Below are 17,154 nucleotides of genomic sequence, written 5' to 3' on the forward strand. Positions count from 1 at the left end.
ATGAATAACATCATTGCAAACTGTCCTTCAAGCTATTGAAACTTTAGTAAAATTGTACTTTTCCTGTGTGTTTCTGGAAAGAAGAATATAGCAAGAGATAATTTGATGTAAATTTCAGTTCATGATGAAGAAAGAGAATATAGCGCATTGTGAGAGATGGCCACATTTGTTTTATATATAAAATTTACAGGAAAGACTGAAATGAACTGTAGCCCAGGTAGCTCAGGTATATACTCCCTTTCTCCAATTGAAGGGGATTGTTAGCTGGCAGGTGTGCTGTGGAGGGGGGGAACTGCAGACTGCTCAGTTTCCCTCTGTCCCTACAGAACCAGGCCAGGACAGTCAGGGAACTTAAGTTAATGTAAATAGATGTGTATATAGTTATCACAAGGGAAAGGAACATGGGTATAAACATATATACAATATATATATATTTATAAGATTGACTTTTATTAGTAGATGTTGTGAATCCAAAAACGATGACAAACCTGGTAGGGAAATACAGTTCGCCTGAGCGAGGGACTAACAATAGAAGGATAGGGGTGAGGAGGGGAACGCAACTAGGTTACAGGAGATACAATGTTAGCCAACTAAGCCCGGGGGTGGGGGGAGGGGGGAGGGAGGGGTCGAAGAAAAGCGTCTCAGTCCATATAGGGTCTCATTGCGGCGGTCCTCTTTGGGTGGAGTGGGGTCGTCCGTTGTTGAAGAATCCTCTTGAAGTGAAGGTCCATCTGGTGCAGAGGAGGGGTTCAGGCGGTCCCCTCTGGGTCCGGTCCAGCGGCGGTTTGCCTGGTGGGGTTGGAGTACTGGCGGTGGCCCATGATGTGTTCCACGTAGATGTTGTGGGACCAACGGATGGTGTCGGACACCATGAGGCAGCGCATCAGCTTGGCGTAGTGGCAGGAGACGCGGCAGGCATGCAGGACGCTCTTGTTGCTGGGGTCTCAGGCTCCGAGTGTGCGCGTCCCAGGCTCCCACAGTGAGTGCGTCGACCGTCATGTCGTAGCCACAGCCCCTCAGGATGTCGGCCAGCGGGGCGTACTTCTCCCCCTTGCGAGCCCAATCTAAACAAGTAACAAACAATACCCTCTGGGTAAATGACATAAAACCTTATTCCAGTGCTCCAGATACAGGTAGGTCACAGGTAAGTATCTGTTCTGAAACAGATAAACTCCAAAATAAATATAGATAGCCAACAGATAAACTATAGATAATATGGGTGAACAATAAATCAGCCACAAATAAATACAAGTAAACAACAGGTGAAATAATAGCAACAGCGGCTCCCAACAGAGCCCTAGGACTCTACTAATCTACTAATTTACAAACATGAGAGTTCACAAAATATATGGCATGCCATCATACTACTTATGGCGCAGGAACCCCAAAGATAAACTTAATCCCAAGGGGATACCCCAGTGCCCTTGGGCTTTTCCCAAGCCCTACATGGAAGCTGGTAACTTTAGGGGGGCCCTCCCAGTGGGACCTCCACTTTCAGGAGTCGTTAATTAGCCAGGGAGGACTCCCCCTCCCCTGTGGGAATCCTCTTTTCCCTGCAACTCATGACTCCCAGGCCTGGAGGGTGGCCCTCGTCCTCTGCGCCAGGCTGCTCTCTTGCCTGCAGTGGGCTTCAGGGGGGTCACTGTCCCCTGGAACAGGGCTCCTCTATGTAGGGCTCCTGGGGCCTCTGGCTCAGCCCTGTCTGCTGCCTCAGTAGCCCAAGCACCATCTGGCTCCCTGGACTCAACCTTTTGCTATGGGTTGGAGGCCTGGGCTGCCTCATGCAGCACCAGGCTTGGTCCGCTCCTGGACCCTCTGTGCAGTGCCTCCTGCACTGAGTTCCCAGCCTTGTTCTGGGGGTTGAGGACCTGAGCCGCCCAAGTACTCCAAAGGTCCTACTCCGTGCACCAGCCTGTGCACCGTGTCTCTGGCTGCACGCTAGAGGTTGCAGACCTGAGCTGCCTTACACAGCTCCTAAGGTCTGGATGCCATGTGCCGTGCTGCACACCGAGAGCCTAGCTGCTGGAGTCATCCGCCATTCCTCGCTGATGGAAGTCTTCAGGGGCACTTGCGGGCTACTGCTTCGCCATGCTGAGCAGCTCTACTCGGGTCTTATAAGCCCCGCTCTTCTCTGTTCCGGATGTGTTCCCTCATGCTGGGCACGCAGCTCCTTTTATATTCTCCAGGGCTCCGCCCCTGAAGTCTTCCGGACCTGAGTGTTGCAGTCTACAATCAGGTCTGGGAGTCCTCTCCCCCCTCCTCAGGAAAGGAGTGTGACTTAATTCCTCTTGCTGCCTCCTGGTTGGTGGATGGGCTCCACCAATCAAAAACAGCAAGATTTCAAGCCTGGGACTCAACCCAAGCTCCAAATGCAAGCCTGCTACAGAACTAAGTACACTAATGTTTGTTTCAGTCTTGTGTATGAGATTTTGCACTCTTTTATAAAGGGCTGCACTAAAAAGAAATACAATTCCCTCCCAACCTTTGGAGGTACAACTTCCTCACCAGCTTTTCAGTGTTCATTTTTTAAAGTGATAAATCGCATTTTTAATGACACCGTTAGTGAAGTTTCTTTCCAAATTCATCCCAATACAATAGGATATATAGTTTTGGCTCTTGTACTGCTGACTTCTGTTTCTTAACTTAGGTTTTTAGCTCAAAGAGCATTTTTTTGGATCCAGTGTGGAGTTGTCCTAATCTAAGGACTCATGGAAGTTGCACAGAAATGTTACCCTTTGAGAGATTGTGAAGAGTTTCCAATAAGTGCAGGTTTCCCTTGCTTTATGCTGTACATGCATTCCTGGAAAATGGCGCATAACTTGAATTCGCATAAAGGGAACCCACTTTACAATGTAACAAATAGGGATATGTTCTAAGACCTCAACTGTACTGATCCCCAGACCCATTTCTACCACTTTTACAAGACAGGTTTGTTACTCACCAACAGCAGACAGCGGACACAAACACGGTGGTGGTGAATGTTTAGTTGGCGTGAAGAGAGGGTGGTGAAGGCTTCATTGATGGACCGGGAGAGGGGTAGGAGATAAGCTAGTGGGATGCTTAGAAGCCATAATGGGGATGGCAATTACAGATCAAGTGTCGCAGACAACAAGCGAGGAGCACAGATCCGCACAGGAGATTATATTTTAGTGTGTGTCACTCCCACAATGCACCGCACAGAGCAGCTGACTGCGGGCTTTAGTACACTGATTGCGTAAGAGTGAATTTACCTTGCATATAATGAATTTTTGGTATAAAAAGGGTCATTACGTAGAGCAAATTCGCACATACAGAACCTGCATAAAGTGAGGGAAACCTGTAGAACACTTAGGTTCTCTTCTTCACATAGAAGTAATTTTTGTTTTAGACATCTGGAGAAGTTTAGTTCATTAGCGGGGAGGAAAGTGGTCTCCCAGGTGTGACTTCTACCTGAAGGGAGTCCTAGCAGCCTTCTCCACCTCTCACTCATCGTTCTTATTTTGTCTCAAAAGTATAACAACTTTGTTTTCTTACTTACAGCTCTTGACTGGTCAAAATGACACAGCTTCACTGTGAGCCAGTAAGCATCTTTACAGTGACAAAGAGAAGCAGCTATTGTGTTACGATGAGTGTGTTTCATTACATGTAAGATGAACTGATACATATTAGATGTCATTGGGTGGCTTGACTTAGCCATTAACTTTTTCCCCTTGTGAAAATTTTAGGATATTTACTAAATGGTAATAGGCTGAAGTCTTTTTGAATAGTTTTCTATCTTCCTTAAGGGTTTCTAACCATATCTTTTGTTACTAATTGTACCAATGCAGTCTTTGCTCTAATAGATAAAAGAATATTTAGTACTTATGGAGGGTCAATGCACAAACATTTTGCAGATTAAACAAAATTACCTTGGAAAAATATAGCCATCAATGCCATGCACAAATTCTATTATTTAAGTATTTCTCTAGGTCTTAATATTTCTGAGAGAGATATGGGATGTCTTCTGTAAGTTTTATGTCTGAAAGAAGAGGATTTAAATCCATTTTGTGTTTTATATAGAAATGTCTTCTATAGAAATGTGATTTTTATATTTGGATAAATCCGGCCCTTTGTTGGTGTTTCAGGTTTTTTGTTTCTGAAGAATACCTTATCTTGGATATCTTTGAATATAACTGGGGGTGCATAAATAGGGGCCTAATATTGAAGAACAGTACAATAAACTCTTAGATTTTAGGGCCGTATGCAACCTAAGATGATGGAAAGCTCATCCTTCCTCAGATCTTTTCTGGAAGATTAGTGTTTGCAAAATATAAACCTCTTATACTATGCAAAGAAGACAGGACAGGGTGGCAACTTTTTAAAGACAAACTCACCCAAGAAAGTTTACACCTTTCTGAATAACAGCCTACTTTGCCAGATGCTGTGAGTGGATAATTACTACTGTGAATGGCTTTAATGGCTAATCATGCTATGTGTAGAAGACCTTTCTTCAATCTTGTGTGGACAGCCGCACAAACTGCTCCAAGTGTGTCTGGGAATATTAAAAGACTCATATTTATTGGAGCTTTTCTGAGATGTGGGTTTGGCTTCTCTGCCTGACATTTCCATGTATATGAGTATTTATAGTAGTGATCTGTCTGGAATTTGCCTTTGTGGTTTTGTTTGCTCTTTGTCCTGTACTACAACCCAATCCCATATTCAGTTTTGTATTTCTGTGCTTTTAACATACAAAAAAACAGAAGGGCTGTTTTTAAATGACACCTTAGGGTTTATATGAATGAACATTTTCAAAAAGCTTATTTAAGAATATTTTTAAGTACTCTAGAAGAATACAAATGCTGTTTGCGTGAACAACTTCAGATTAATACAGGTACTGACTGTCCTATAACAGTAATAAATCTAGCATTTGATTTCAGTGTTCATAATGGCAGAGCTAGCCTTTCTTTAGGTGTAATATGGATTTCTTTGAACTGTTCTATAAGAACAAAATTAACATCATTCAAATCTAGAATTGTCAAAAGCAACTGCTGCACACTTTGAAGTGTTCTGAATCCCATCTTACTTCATTATCATGTTACACCTGTTAGTATAACAAATTGTACACAAGTTGAGCTGTATACATATACTAGCGAGATGAATGGAAGGTGTAGTGTTTCAGTAAAATAACTGTTACTGTAAAATAACAAAAGTGGAGTGCAGAATCTGTTCAGAGAGGTCAGATTTAACTTAAGAAGTGAAGGTGAGGTTTTTAAAATGTTAGATGGCTTCCTTGAAGCTGACTATATCTAGCATTAGTGTAAGTGGTGAGAAATTAAAAGGTTATGCAGCAAAAATACAAGAGGACTATTTTTCTGATAATTCTAAGAAACAGCAGGTCTGCTTTGGGAACTTCTCTGATTTTTAAAGATTAATTTAGTATTGCAGATTTTACAGGGTTTGGTTAAAATATAAATTTTAGGTGTTTTATAACTAAACAAAGTATGGCATTTTCCAAATGCTTGCTTATAGGTATGTATGTATGTGTGTGTGTTTATATACACAAATGAAAAATATATTTTAGAACTGTGGGAAGGAAGGGAATTTAAAAGTGCTAGTAGAGTAAAAAATACTTTCTGGCCCCAATTAAAGCTCTTTATACTTGTAACAAATAGGAGAATTCTGTTATTTTAAAACTTTCAGACTTGGGGAGAAGGAAATGCTTTTGGGGTTGGAAATCAATACATCTAGTTCCTAGGGAAATAAATTAGACAAAAGTCCAGCACGTTCTTGCTGGAAACAGTGCTGCACATTTGACAAAAAACAAGACCCACAGTAATCTATACTATTTAAGCAAATAGTGCTAGTGCAGGGATTAAAAACTTTAACAGCATTGGTGTGAACCAGATGGTTTGAACAACTCACTAATGTTGAAGGAGAAAGTGAAAACATTTAACATATGGACTATCACCAACTCCTGCTTAATGGTACATTCACCCTTCAAGCCAGCGTGTAGGAATTAAGGAGTAAATGTTTCTCTAGCATGAGACCCACTGGTCATGAGACTCAGCTGGTAGTTGTCATCATCAGGGATTCTGGTTTTCTCTGTTTAAAAAATCGCAAGTTCTCTGATTTAACCCTCCGCCCCCCCCCCAATATCCACAATTCAAATGAAACACCATAATATATTAATGGTGTTTCAGTTGAATTGCAGATTTGGTGGGGGTAATCACTGATAGGTGTTTTATTGATATATTTAGAATTTTAAAGCAATTTGGAAGCCTACCAGTGCCTCAATCACTATAATAAAATTAAATTCTAAATACATATACATTTTGGTATTTGATTTTGGGATTTTTATCATGGAAAATTAGAGCTCCCTCTGCCCCCTTTGCTCACCAGGATGTAGGTCCAGGCCTCTCAGCCCTGTTGTAGGGGGTCCCCACCTGCCAAACCTATGGGGCCAGGGAACCTGGTCTGCAGCCCCATGCCCCTGCAGCAGCATCTGAGCCCCGACTGCCACCCATGACGGCTGCTGTGGCAGAGGTGGAATGTGGAGCCCGGCTCCCCCTCCTCCATGGCAGCACCGCCCAAGCAAAGCCCGTCTGAGTGGGGTGGAAACAGATGCAGGCTGCTCACTGCAGGCTTGGGCTCCCTGCCCTGCTGCCCTTCCCCAGGGCTGCTGCAAGCCCTGTACCACCACAGTAAGGGACCCCCTGCCTGCCTGGCAGCAGCAAAAAGCATAACTCCATGGTGCTGCTGCTGAGTGGGCAGGGGGCCTTTCGCCAGGGCAGTGCAGGGCTTGCAGCAGCAAAGAGCTTTCCTGCCCTGCTGTAGCCTGCCATGCCGTGTCCCATGTGCTGGGCTGTGGAGGGCCTGAGAGGAGGGCATCAGGGCAGGGAGCCTTGAGCCTGCAGTATGCATCCCACCCCAGCCCCACCCCATACACAAATCTGGGGGGCATGTCCCCCTGCCCCCCACCCCCTGGACAAGCCACCCACAGCTCTGTCCTACACCTCGACTGGGCACTGTGGCCACACATCAGGTCCCAAGCCCTGCACACTGCTGGGACTGGGCAACAGCCACAGCCCTCCCCAACTCCCTCCCTCCTTCCCTTCCTATGAGGGCCTCAATCCCCCCTCCCACTTTGCCAGACTTACCTGCGGGAGCCGCTCTCCAGGCTGCTTGGCAGCCATGCAGATGTGTGAGTGCACACATGCACATGGCACCCCCTGCCTGACCGCCCTCCTCCTGTTCCCACCAGCCCCTTGCGGGCTGGAACTCTGCCAGTTCGCAGAGAGCTCCTTGCAGAAGTGGAAAATCTGCGTGTTGCTCTGTTAAAATGAAAGATCCACATTTTTCTCAGTTAAAAGGGCAAATCCACATTCCTTCCCCCTCCACCCCTTCATTTTTCTGCGGGGAAACAGAAAACCCGGATCCCTGGCAATCACCTTGATTAACATCAGTCCTAAGCAGGTATTTACTAAGGTACTGGCCAGAGGCCCTGATCTTGATCATGCTTCTGTGGTTCCAGGCACAAAAGCAGGCATGGTCTCTGCTCCTGAGGGTTTACAGTAGAGTGGGAGTCTGGCATTACATATGCAATTTCAAAAGTTGCCCCAGACTGACTGGTAGCTTTTTGCATGATAGTGCTTCAGAAGATGGCTGAAGGATTCAGATGCTTGTACATGCCATTAAAAACCTTCATTGCCCACTGTGAAAAACAGATTTTGGGTTATTTTTAGTATATGTGCGCCTGTGACTCTGTGATTTATAGGTATGTGTTGCTATGTAGTGCAGTGTCTTGTTTTCATTGTTGCTAAGGCCTTGATAAACCTTCTAGGGAATATGGGGGAGATGTGCAGCTGACTAAGCCGAGAAACTCTCTCCAAATAACTGTGATTCTTGCACCATGAAAGGTATAGACATGCATATTAGTTGCTTGGGCATCGCACACAATTGTTCCCTGTTGCCTGCTGAAGCTAGACGTTTTGGGGGAAAGGAAAATAAAGCTGTGATGCAGAAGGGAGCATTGAGATTTACCAACAGTCTACATGTCTAAATACAAGTCCTTGACACTTGGTAAATATATTTCCATTAGTCAGTCATGAGTCTTGGCCACATTTAACGTTAGCAGGAAACATACCTGTATAAAAATGCAACAACTCTGTATGAGATGAAGTGTCTGTACCCATGTTTGCAGTTAAGTATGCAGAGAGAGAGAAATGCAACCATAAGGTTTAAATGGATGGAATTGTCTGACACAGTATGACATCGAAATACAAGCACTATAGACCAATACTGTGCCCATGTGAGAGAAACTGGTCAGAATGATAACTGGTGTTGGAACTATAATCATTGTATTAGCACTGATGCCATTGTTAGATCCTGACTGCTTGGCCTGTTGGTTGTGAAAGCCACGAGGTGTCACTGTCAGTTTTCCTTGTTTCTACCTGTTCCTAGGAGCTGGCATCCGTGGGCATCGCTTTGAAGTGCATTTCCAGGCTGTGGGTGGTAATGTTCTGTAGGGATATCATTTGCATTGTCTGCTTCCAAGGAACTTTAATAAGTAGCCTAGTGATCGTACTGATTGAATACAGCATCCCAGCTACTGTGGGCCATGTTGAGGCCAGCCTCTGCTGTATAGTGGAGAAGGAAGTGACATGTATGTGTTTACTTTGTGTGGTTATTCTTGCAAAGGAGTTACACCTCAGACCCACCAAACAACTCAGACCCACAGAAAACTCAAGTAGAATTAGGCACTGAATACAACTAATTCAGTTATGGATCTGAATTCTATCCATGCCTGAGGTTTTTTTTGTCAGTAAAGTTTCCTAAACAATTAGTTGTCTTGGCATGGCTGAGCAGCTAGGCATGTATGTCACACTTAAGTCAGATCAGGACCCTCAGCTGGGTAGTCCTTTGCATATCTCCCCTGAGAGGCCTGTCTGGGCAACATGTTCACAGCACAGCTAAAAGATTCAGACGGGCATCTCACTGAGGGCTCTGGCTTCCACTCGAGAAACCAGGTGCTTAGAAGTTAGGCATTGTAGTGCCCACAGATCTAAGTCCCTTCGTAGATCTAGCCCTCTGTCACTCTGTACATGCTGTGCAAGGTAGAGAGCAGTATGTCCCTGAGTTGGTCTGGCAAGTGCTGTTCTCAAACGTTAATTGTCATTTAATTTTAACTCTAAATTCCATTTTTTTTAGAAACAAAAATATGGCAGATTCTCTTGCCCTTAATAAAAGGCAGGCATTAAATGGGTCCTGTTGTTTGAAATTTGCTAGCATTAATTCCCATCATGCTCTTGATTTTTGGAACCTTGAAGACAGTACATATTTGGTACAATATTGCTAGAAAAAGAGTTATTAGACTTTTTCTTTTCTTTGTTTTACATTTGCTTATGCAGACCATGCCTACCATAGCCATTTTGTTTTGGCTGGTTCTTTTTAACTAGAATACAGATCTCAGATTAAAGTAATCTATGTTATTGTTTTGGCACTGACTGTATGTTCCCTATATACACAAAACCAAAATCCAGTAGGACTCCATTGTAGGCTGACTAACTGTAGTAATGTCCACAGTAATTTATTTACTGCTTTCTGGACTAACTTTGTTGCTCTTCTGATAAGGAATTGGAATTGTTAAAAACTAACCCAGCAAAACTGTCTTAACACTTTCTTGATTATAATAGGTATTGCCTAAAATGGAAACATATGCTGGAGCATCAACTCTGCTTTATAGTACAGGAAGACAGTATTATGAGCTAACCTAATGAAGAAAATTTAGGTTTTCAAGCTTATAGCCTGCTTTTAACACAAGCTATTGCATTTACTTTTCATGGTACTTCCTAGAGTGCTCTTTAAAGGTAACTTGAGTGTAAAAGCAAGGAGGAAAGTATATCTTCTATTACTTAAAGGACAGTGCTTTGCATCAGGTATTTTATAAATAAAATATAATGGAATGAAACTATCTCCTCACCCACACAAGGACCCTCAATCTGTATAGACAAGACACAGAGGAGCTGTTGTTAAGACTAATGGCACTTGCCAAGTCTCCAAAAGAAGAGTACTGTATGTAGGGGAAACAAGTTATTGACCACAGATATCTTTTTATCCAGTGAGGGGAATAAAAGTAGCTCCTCCTCCCCTCTTCTAATGTGGAATTGATACTGACAGTAACTATATGGGTTAATCTGAACCATTTAGCTCATTCAGGTTTAAAAGATGCGAAGTAGGCCTGGGGGCCTGAAAGGTGCGGGGAATTGATGCAAGTATTCTGATTCCAGATACCCAAATACCCCTTTCCAAACTGGGATTTTAAGTACAAGTGCTTGAAACTTAATTTTTTTTCTAATTAAAAAAAATGCCAAAAAGTGAAATTTGATCAAATGATTCCCCCTACCCTAGCTTGTCTTCTGACTGCCTCTTCTCCTCCCTGCCCAGAAACCCGCCCCCAACCAAACAAAATATTAGGGAAGAAAACTTCTTTTCTAAAACTCTGAGAATATGGTCACCTTTTTTTCTTATCTCTTTTACTTGCATAGTACTTTAAGTGTGGAGAAGAAACTAACATCCCCTTCCCTCCTCTCCCCCCAAGTCGAAGTTGTGTAAAAGTTATGACTCTTAGCCTTACCATCATTTTTCAGATGGAAAAAGTAGAGTGAAGGGAGAATGTTGTTACCATTTTCCAGTGATGGAAAAAATGAGAACAAGTATTCTTCCATGACTAGTGATCCTACAGGAACTTTTGTTTCCCAAGTTAAAAATCTTGAATGGGGGAAGATACCCTCTTGGGAAAATCCTTTTCTGGTCAACACGTATCAAAAGTCATGTCCAAGAGATCTATGAAAAAGCCAGTTCTGAAATATATACCATCTGGACATCTGAAGTTAATAGGCAGCAGCATACTTAAGTTCCCCATTAGCTTTGCTGAGGGTCCTGTAACAAGATACTGCACTGACATTTGCAGCTGAGAGTCAGGGCATCTGAATACAATAAATAAGGAGAACAGTTATGTAGAGTTCTCTGCTCCCCCACTTCTATTTACTATAGATGTGACCAAAATTGTTTTAAAATATTGTTTTCAGTGAAACAGGGCTCGTAATTACACTGCACTAATCAATGTTCTAGCCTTTTAGTCAAGTTAAGAAAGTAAAAAACTCAGTCCAGAAGTTGAGCCAAAACAGAGCCTCAATATACTGCAAGCTATAATTTGATAGCCTTCTTTCTGCAGGCTTTGAGAAACAGTTTTAACTCTAAAACTTTACATGGATCATCATTATGGATAGATAACTTTGCTTTATTTACCTCTCACAGATGTCATTAGGCCAAGCGGCTAATTTATTTGTACTTGAATTGCCTGTTTGTTAAAGCTGGAATTCTGCTTTCTGTTCTGTATTATCTAAATTATAGAAAGACTATGACTGTTCTTTGTAATACACTTCTGAGTGGATTTAATGCACTGGGTTATACAACATGCTGTGATTGCTTACAACTTAATTAGCAGTGAAGTAGTGTTTAGTTAATCTTAACTTGCCTCCAAGCAAGATAATTATGGGGGGGAGGTGGATTAATTTGGGCTTTAATGAAATGAAATCAGCTGTCTGAAACTTTTGAGACCTGATTTAATTTGAATATGAAATATCTCTAATGCAAATCCAACAGGTGGCACTTTACAGTGGGGGTTCATCCCAGGAGCACCTGTACCTTCATATATGATACAAGGATTTATAAATAGATTAAAATATACATTGGAAATTGAGATTTCAGTGTGTTTTGTATAGGCCATTGAATTACTGTTAAATAGTGTTTGTTTTCAGTCCCTGATGACCTTGTTTAGAGACCTGGAGATGAAGAACTCTCTGCCTTGCTGTCAGATACCTAAACTATCCAGTCACTTGAGTGAGAAAAATGGAAATTGAACAGTTAATTGGAAGGGAGAGTGGAAGCAGTGCAGAGTGTCTGGCTGTAGACAGCCTGGGAAGTGACGTCTTGTAGCATTTGCTGTTCTAGAAAGAGCCGAGACACGTAGTGTAAATGGGAGGACTCTGGAGAGGGGCTGTCTCCCCAGCAGTGTGTATATTTATCTATAAATGAGCAACAGGAGGGGAGGGAATAAAATAGAAACAGCAGTCTACCATTACTCTGTATGCCAAGGGCTGATTTGTACTAACTTTGTTTAAATAGCAGACGTGGTCTTTTTTTCCCCCCTCTTCCTTCCAGTATCTGCATTGCTAAGACACGGGACACTGGTTTCTTTATATCAAGGAAAACCTAAATTCCTCTTACTCTCGGAATGGGGAAAGATTATTATTCAATTCTGGGAATTGAAAAAGGGGCTTCTGAAGAAGATATCAAAAAGGCTTACAGAAAACAAGCCCTTAAATGGCATCCAGATAAGAACAAATCCCCCCACGCAGAAGAAAAATTCAAAGAGGTTGCAGAAGCTTATGAAGTACTGAGCGATCCCAAAAAAAGAGACATCTATGATCAGTTTGGGGAGGAAGGTAAGTGGTTTTTTTTTTTCACTGCCTCTTCTGCACTTTTAAAGTGGATATTTGGTTATTTTGACTACAGTAAGACAACTTTAGGGAATATAACTTTTCAGTGCATGACCGTTTTCTGGTTTAGGCAGTATATCTCTGATCTAGAGACAATGATCCTACATTTAGCAACTGCTACATTAACAGATTAATTGTGTATGTAATGTATCCTAAGAGTTTAATATTAGGCTGTTCAATTTTCTTTAAGGTAGAGAAAATTCACCATCTCATTGATAGGGAACTGTTAGTTTTACTGCAAAGTTTCCTGTTACCCAGAGAGAGCTGATTGGAAGTCCTCCTTTTCCAGCATTTTTAAGATTGCCTTTAGACACATTATTCAAAGGGTTTTATTTCTAAAGATTTTGCTAATGGGTGGCCTGCTTGGACAAGACCAGTCCCTCTTAGCAAGAACCCAGATGTCCAGTGCTTAGTTGTCCTTGGCTTCTTGCCTGGAGAGGAAAGAATTTGACTGATGTCATGAAATACCAGAACATTTTTTTAAACTTAATTGTAAACAGTAATAATGTGCCAAAAGAATGAGGCCCCAGAAATGTCACATTTAACCTAAAATGGTTATTTGACTACGAGGCTCTTTATTTCCAGCTGAAGTGGTTTCTCAGAAGTTATAGGATTGAGCAATGGAGAGAAGCATTAGCGTCCCTTATTTCTATCCATCCTGCTGGAAATTCCAAACTAGCTAAGTGCTTCTACAGACACAAGGAGGCCATTACCATTCATTTGGGGCTAGCTTCTAATACTTGTACTCATTCCAAGTGGCACACTGGCTTTAGTAGTTCCATTTTTTGGAGAACATTGCTACTTGAGATGATTCTAACTTACCAAATCTGTCCTTTTATCAAACAGTTTATTGGTTATGGATAAAAGCTGGATTTTTTACTCTGCATTGATTATGCTCTGGGAAACTAGCTTTTGTAAATGAGGAATATTCCATTTTCTCATGTTTCACTTTGGAGTGAAGGAATTCTACAAGTCTGAGTAGGGTTTCTACTGGTTCTAGCATAATTTTTTGAAAGTCTTGATGCCTGATCTGATCCTACCCATAAAGAACTAAGGCCTGTGTTTCCACCTTGGTATAAGTCATAAGTCACTTTTTAGTATGATAGTATGCCTGCCTACGCTCAAGATTTTATTTCTGTTCCATCCCAGTGGTACATTCTAATCCACTCCTAAAAATATCATTTTAGTCAGATTTTCCTAAGAGCTCAAGGCAAGATATATTAAGTAACATGGCACCACATACCTGAAGCCAGAGGTACAAAGCATATTCTATTTATTTTAAGCATAATATTAACAGGAGTATCAACAACAGGTTCTTGTGGCTACAAATTTAGAAAAATCTGTTGATTCTTCAGTGACTGTCTAAGCTTTGTCATTGGTGTCCAAATGTAGTCAGTTATAAGTCTTTCTGCTTTTTTTTTTTTACAGCCATGAACTCAATTAATGTTCCTTTAGAAAAATCTGTTCACTGTCTATTCTAGAACTGTCATTCTACATAGTCATGTGATGCAGTTTGTCATCTATCTGTTTGACATTACCAGTTAATAGTACAACAAAAATATTTTGAAATATATAATTTAGTATTAACTGTGGCATTTTTGTCCTAATGCCCCACTTGCTAAACATTCTTGTTGGGCTCAAACTTTATTCAATCCATACATGTCCTTTGAACTTTGGGGTGAAATCACTTAACTTATCTTGGAGTTATACAAATATGGGGGAAAGACCTTTTCTTCATGCATGGACTTTTTTTTGTTAAATGGCTGAAGTTGGACACATCTCTTGTTCTAGAGTCTTTATTTATACAGAGAGAGAACAGTATGTACTGGGGAATATTATTTTTGTGTTTAATATTTCCAGGGCTAAGTTGTGTGTTCTGGCTGCTTTATATGGTGCAGAGGTAGAAGGACCCTAAAGCCAGCACAATAAGAGAGAATCTCTCAAGAGCAGCCAAAAAGCTGACTCTGCAGCTTTTATGCTGATCCCCTCTCTGTTACCAGCCTAAGGGGAATGACTGGGTTTCTCTTTTGCACATCTGATTCGTGATTGTCATACTAACTTTGGCCCTGCAGCAGGCTGCATGCCTTGGGGCCTATAGCTCTAGCTGCAAGCAGTAGGAAAGTGGTTACAGGCTTGCGGAGGTCTGGGCCAGCCAAGGAGGATAATTGGCTGGTGCAAAGCAAGTTAAAAGGCTCCCAGGGAAGGGAGCTAGGGGATTCATAGATGTTAGGGGCTGGGTGGGACCTCATAAGGTTCATCCCCCCCAGCTCTTGGGTAGGAAAGAGTGCTGGGGGCAGATAACTCCAGCAAGGTGAGCGTCCAAATGTTTGTTTTTTTTCAAGATTTCCAGACTAAGTGATTGTACCACCTCTGGGGGAAGTCTATTCCAGGCTCTGGACCTTCAAACTGTAAAGATGATTTGCCTTATGTTCAAAGGAGAGAGAGAGGGAGAGGGCTGAGTGGCTACTAGCTGCAACACTGAGCCAGGGACTTTCCCAGCATCCGGGAAAAGACCACAGGGTTTGCTTTGATTCTTTATTATGTTGTACTGAGTGCTTGAGGATTTGACTGTTTTATTGATTATGTATATGTTCAAGTTGTAACTCGGGCATGTCCTGTGGGGCAAGCTTGCCCAGGGAAATAAAAGACTGTCCAATATAAACTGGCAACTTGCTAAAGTCCCGTAACACCCTTTTGGGTTGCTCCAAGTTATGTAAGAGAGGTGGTACAGAAGACAGCATGCTCAGGATTAATAAAATATAAAGGGCAGCCTTGAACTCCTTCCAAGTTGCATTTAAAATTCATTGACTATAATGGAGAATCTAGAGTTAAAAGCTTATGCGTCTGCAGTTAAATGTTTGAATTAAGCTTTTTTTTTTTTTTTTTTATCTGTTTCATCTAAAATGGATGAGAATTTAGGGCACAGGCTCAACTGTTTTAGTATAAACTTTTCCTGTTTGAGGTCTTAGAACTTAATTTAGTGCTTGGCTCCTTTCAATACAAGGCTCAGTGGTTAGGACTCTTCCTTATAAAAGTTATGAGTTTAGCAGTAACAGCATTTCTTTAAGGACTGAAATGCCTTTAGCTTCAAGACCTTTAATAATTTCAGGAAATAAGCTAGAATCTGAGAGTGAGCATTGGAGCTTATAAGAGGAAGCAGATGGGAATCTTTAACCAGGAAATGGAGGAAGTGATGGTTGCGTGAGTCTAAAGCCAAGGGCTATTTGTAGGAAATGTAGATGGCCGTTGACAGTAAGTATGTATAAATAAGGACCTACTTAATTCTCAGTTTCGCAGAAACCATGAAATCTGTGCGAACAACAACAAAAAATTAATAAATATATAGCAGTTCTGGAAGGGAAAGTAGTGGGTGGCACAAAGGACAGCAGACAAGTTGGAGGCTGCCCCCTCATCCCTCCTCCTCCCTCCCCCCCCCCGCCAGAGCCTCTCCACCAATGAGCGCCGAGGAGCGGGGCCGCAAAAAGGGCAGCAACCAATCAAAACGGCAGTTGCCCCCTCTTCCCTCCCCCTGCCCCAGTCTCTGTCAGTCAGCATGAAGGGGCGGGGCCTCTGCCAATCAGTGCTGAGGGGTGTTAACTGCTGCCAAATGCCTTTGAACTCAGCTCTGTGCGCTGCAAGCAAGCTGTGAAAAGCCCTTTGTCTCACCACAATTTAGGTAGGTTCCTATGTATAAGCAGTCAAGAAACTGTTCGCTGGAGGAAGTGAAAGGGAAATTTAATGTGGGAAGAATTGGTAGGGGGCCACAAAAGGGAATGGGCAGTAGGTTTATCTGTGAGAGGTAAGAGTCGCAAAGGGCTCTTAGGCAAGGTGGTGTGTTTGGGGAGTTGTAAATGTGTGTGCACTTGACAGAAGATTTAGACGTGGTCATTTCTACCATTAACAGGATGGGATAAAAATTGCAGGGGGAAACTGGATTCAGAAGATCATGAGCATTTTTTTTAATCGTAATTGGAAGTGGAACAGTAGTTCTTGCTATTTTTTCTTTTGGAGGTTGTGGAGCTCTTGAAGCTCCTGCACTTTGAGAATCTCTTATCTATAATGATTGAAAGCCATAACTAAATATTTCAGAAGTGGATGGATGTCTTTAGTTATCATTCTTCTACTATTTTTTTTCTGTGAAAATAATTGCAAGCAATTAAATACAAAAGCTGATGCACCACTAAGGGTGAGAAATATACAGTTTAAAAAAATCAAATTTGTAAGTCAAAGGATAGAATTATTTCCTTTTGGGATCTACAGGATCATTTTCCAGCTGTGTAAGTGGCTTTTTTGGCACTTATGCAAAGTTTGATTCTATTACCTTCTATTACTTATAGACATGCATATGTATACTGAGCATATTCAGTAGGCAGTGCATTAGGGATGTATGAAATGGGCTGTATTCGATTTGGATTCGGCCCAAATTGGGGACGGTGATGTGATTCGTTGATTTGGATCACTGTCCTGATTCAATTTGGCTGAATCCGAATCTGAATATTCGATGCTGATTCAGCGAATCAGCAATTCAGCCATAAACACAGCTTTAAATGTTTTTTCTACATATCTCAAGGTACCAGGCACAGCTCGTCAACACTGCAGTGGTGGGGCAGAAGGGGCGTCCCACAGGAGCACGGGG

At 42.0% G+C, this 17,154-nt stretch overlaps 1 protein-coding gene across 4 annotated transcripts in view; it reads left to right on the plus strand.

The window, feature by feature from the left end:
• Positions 1 to 17,154, plus strand: part of DNAJB4 (DnaJ heat shock protein family (Hsp40) member B4) — a 39,032-nt gene that overhangs the window by 16,448 nt on the left and 5,430 nt on the right. For 2 of the 4 annotated variants that reach the window (XM_006021614.3, XM_006021613.3), the window contains exon 2: positions 12,181 to 12,464. The exons of 1 other annotated variant lie outside the window; for it this stretch is intronic. In XM_006021614.3, coding sequence (XP_006021676.1) covers positions 12,254 to 12,464 — 211 coding nt within the window. In that variant the 5' untranslated portion in view covers positions 12,181 to 12,253. Of the gene's footprint in view, positions 1 to 12,180; positions 12,465 to 16,140; positions 16,195 to 17,154 lie in introns of those variants that run through there. One more of the 4 variants, XM_025201613.1, reaches the window with a different exon arrangement.

The sequence above is a fragment of the Alligator sinensis genome, unplaced genomic scaffold (assembly GCF_000455745.1).
Source record: "Alligator sinensis unplaced genomic scaffold, ASM45574v1 scaffold952_1, whole genome shotgun sequence".
Lineage (NCBI taxonomy): Eukaryota > Metazoa > Chordata > Crocodylia > Alligatoridae > Alligator > Alligator sinensis.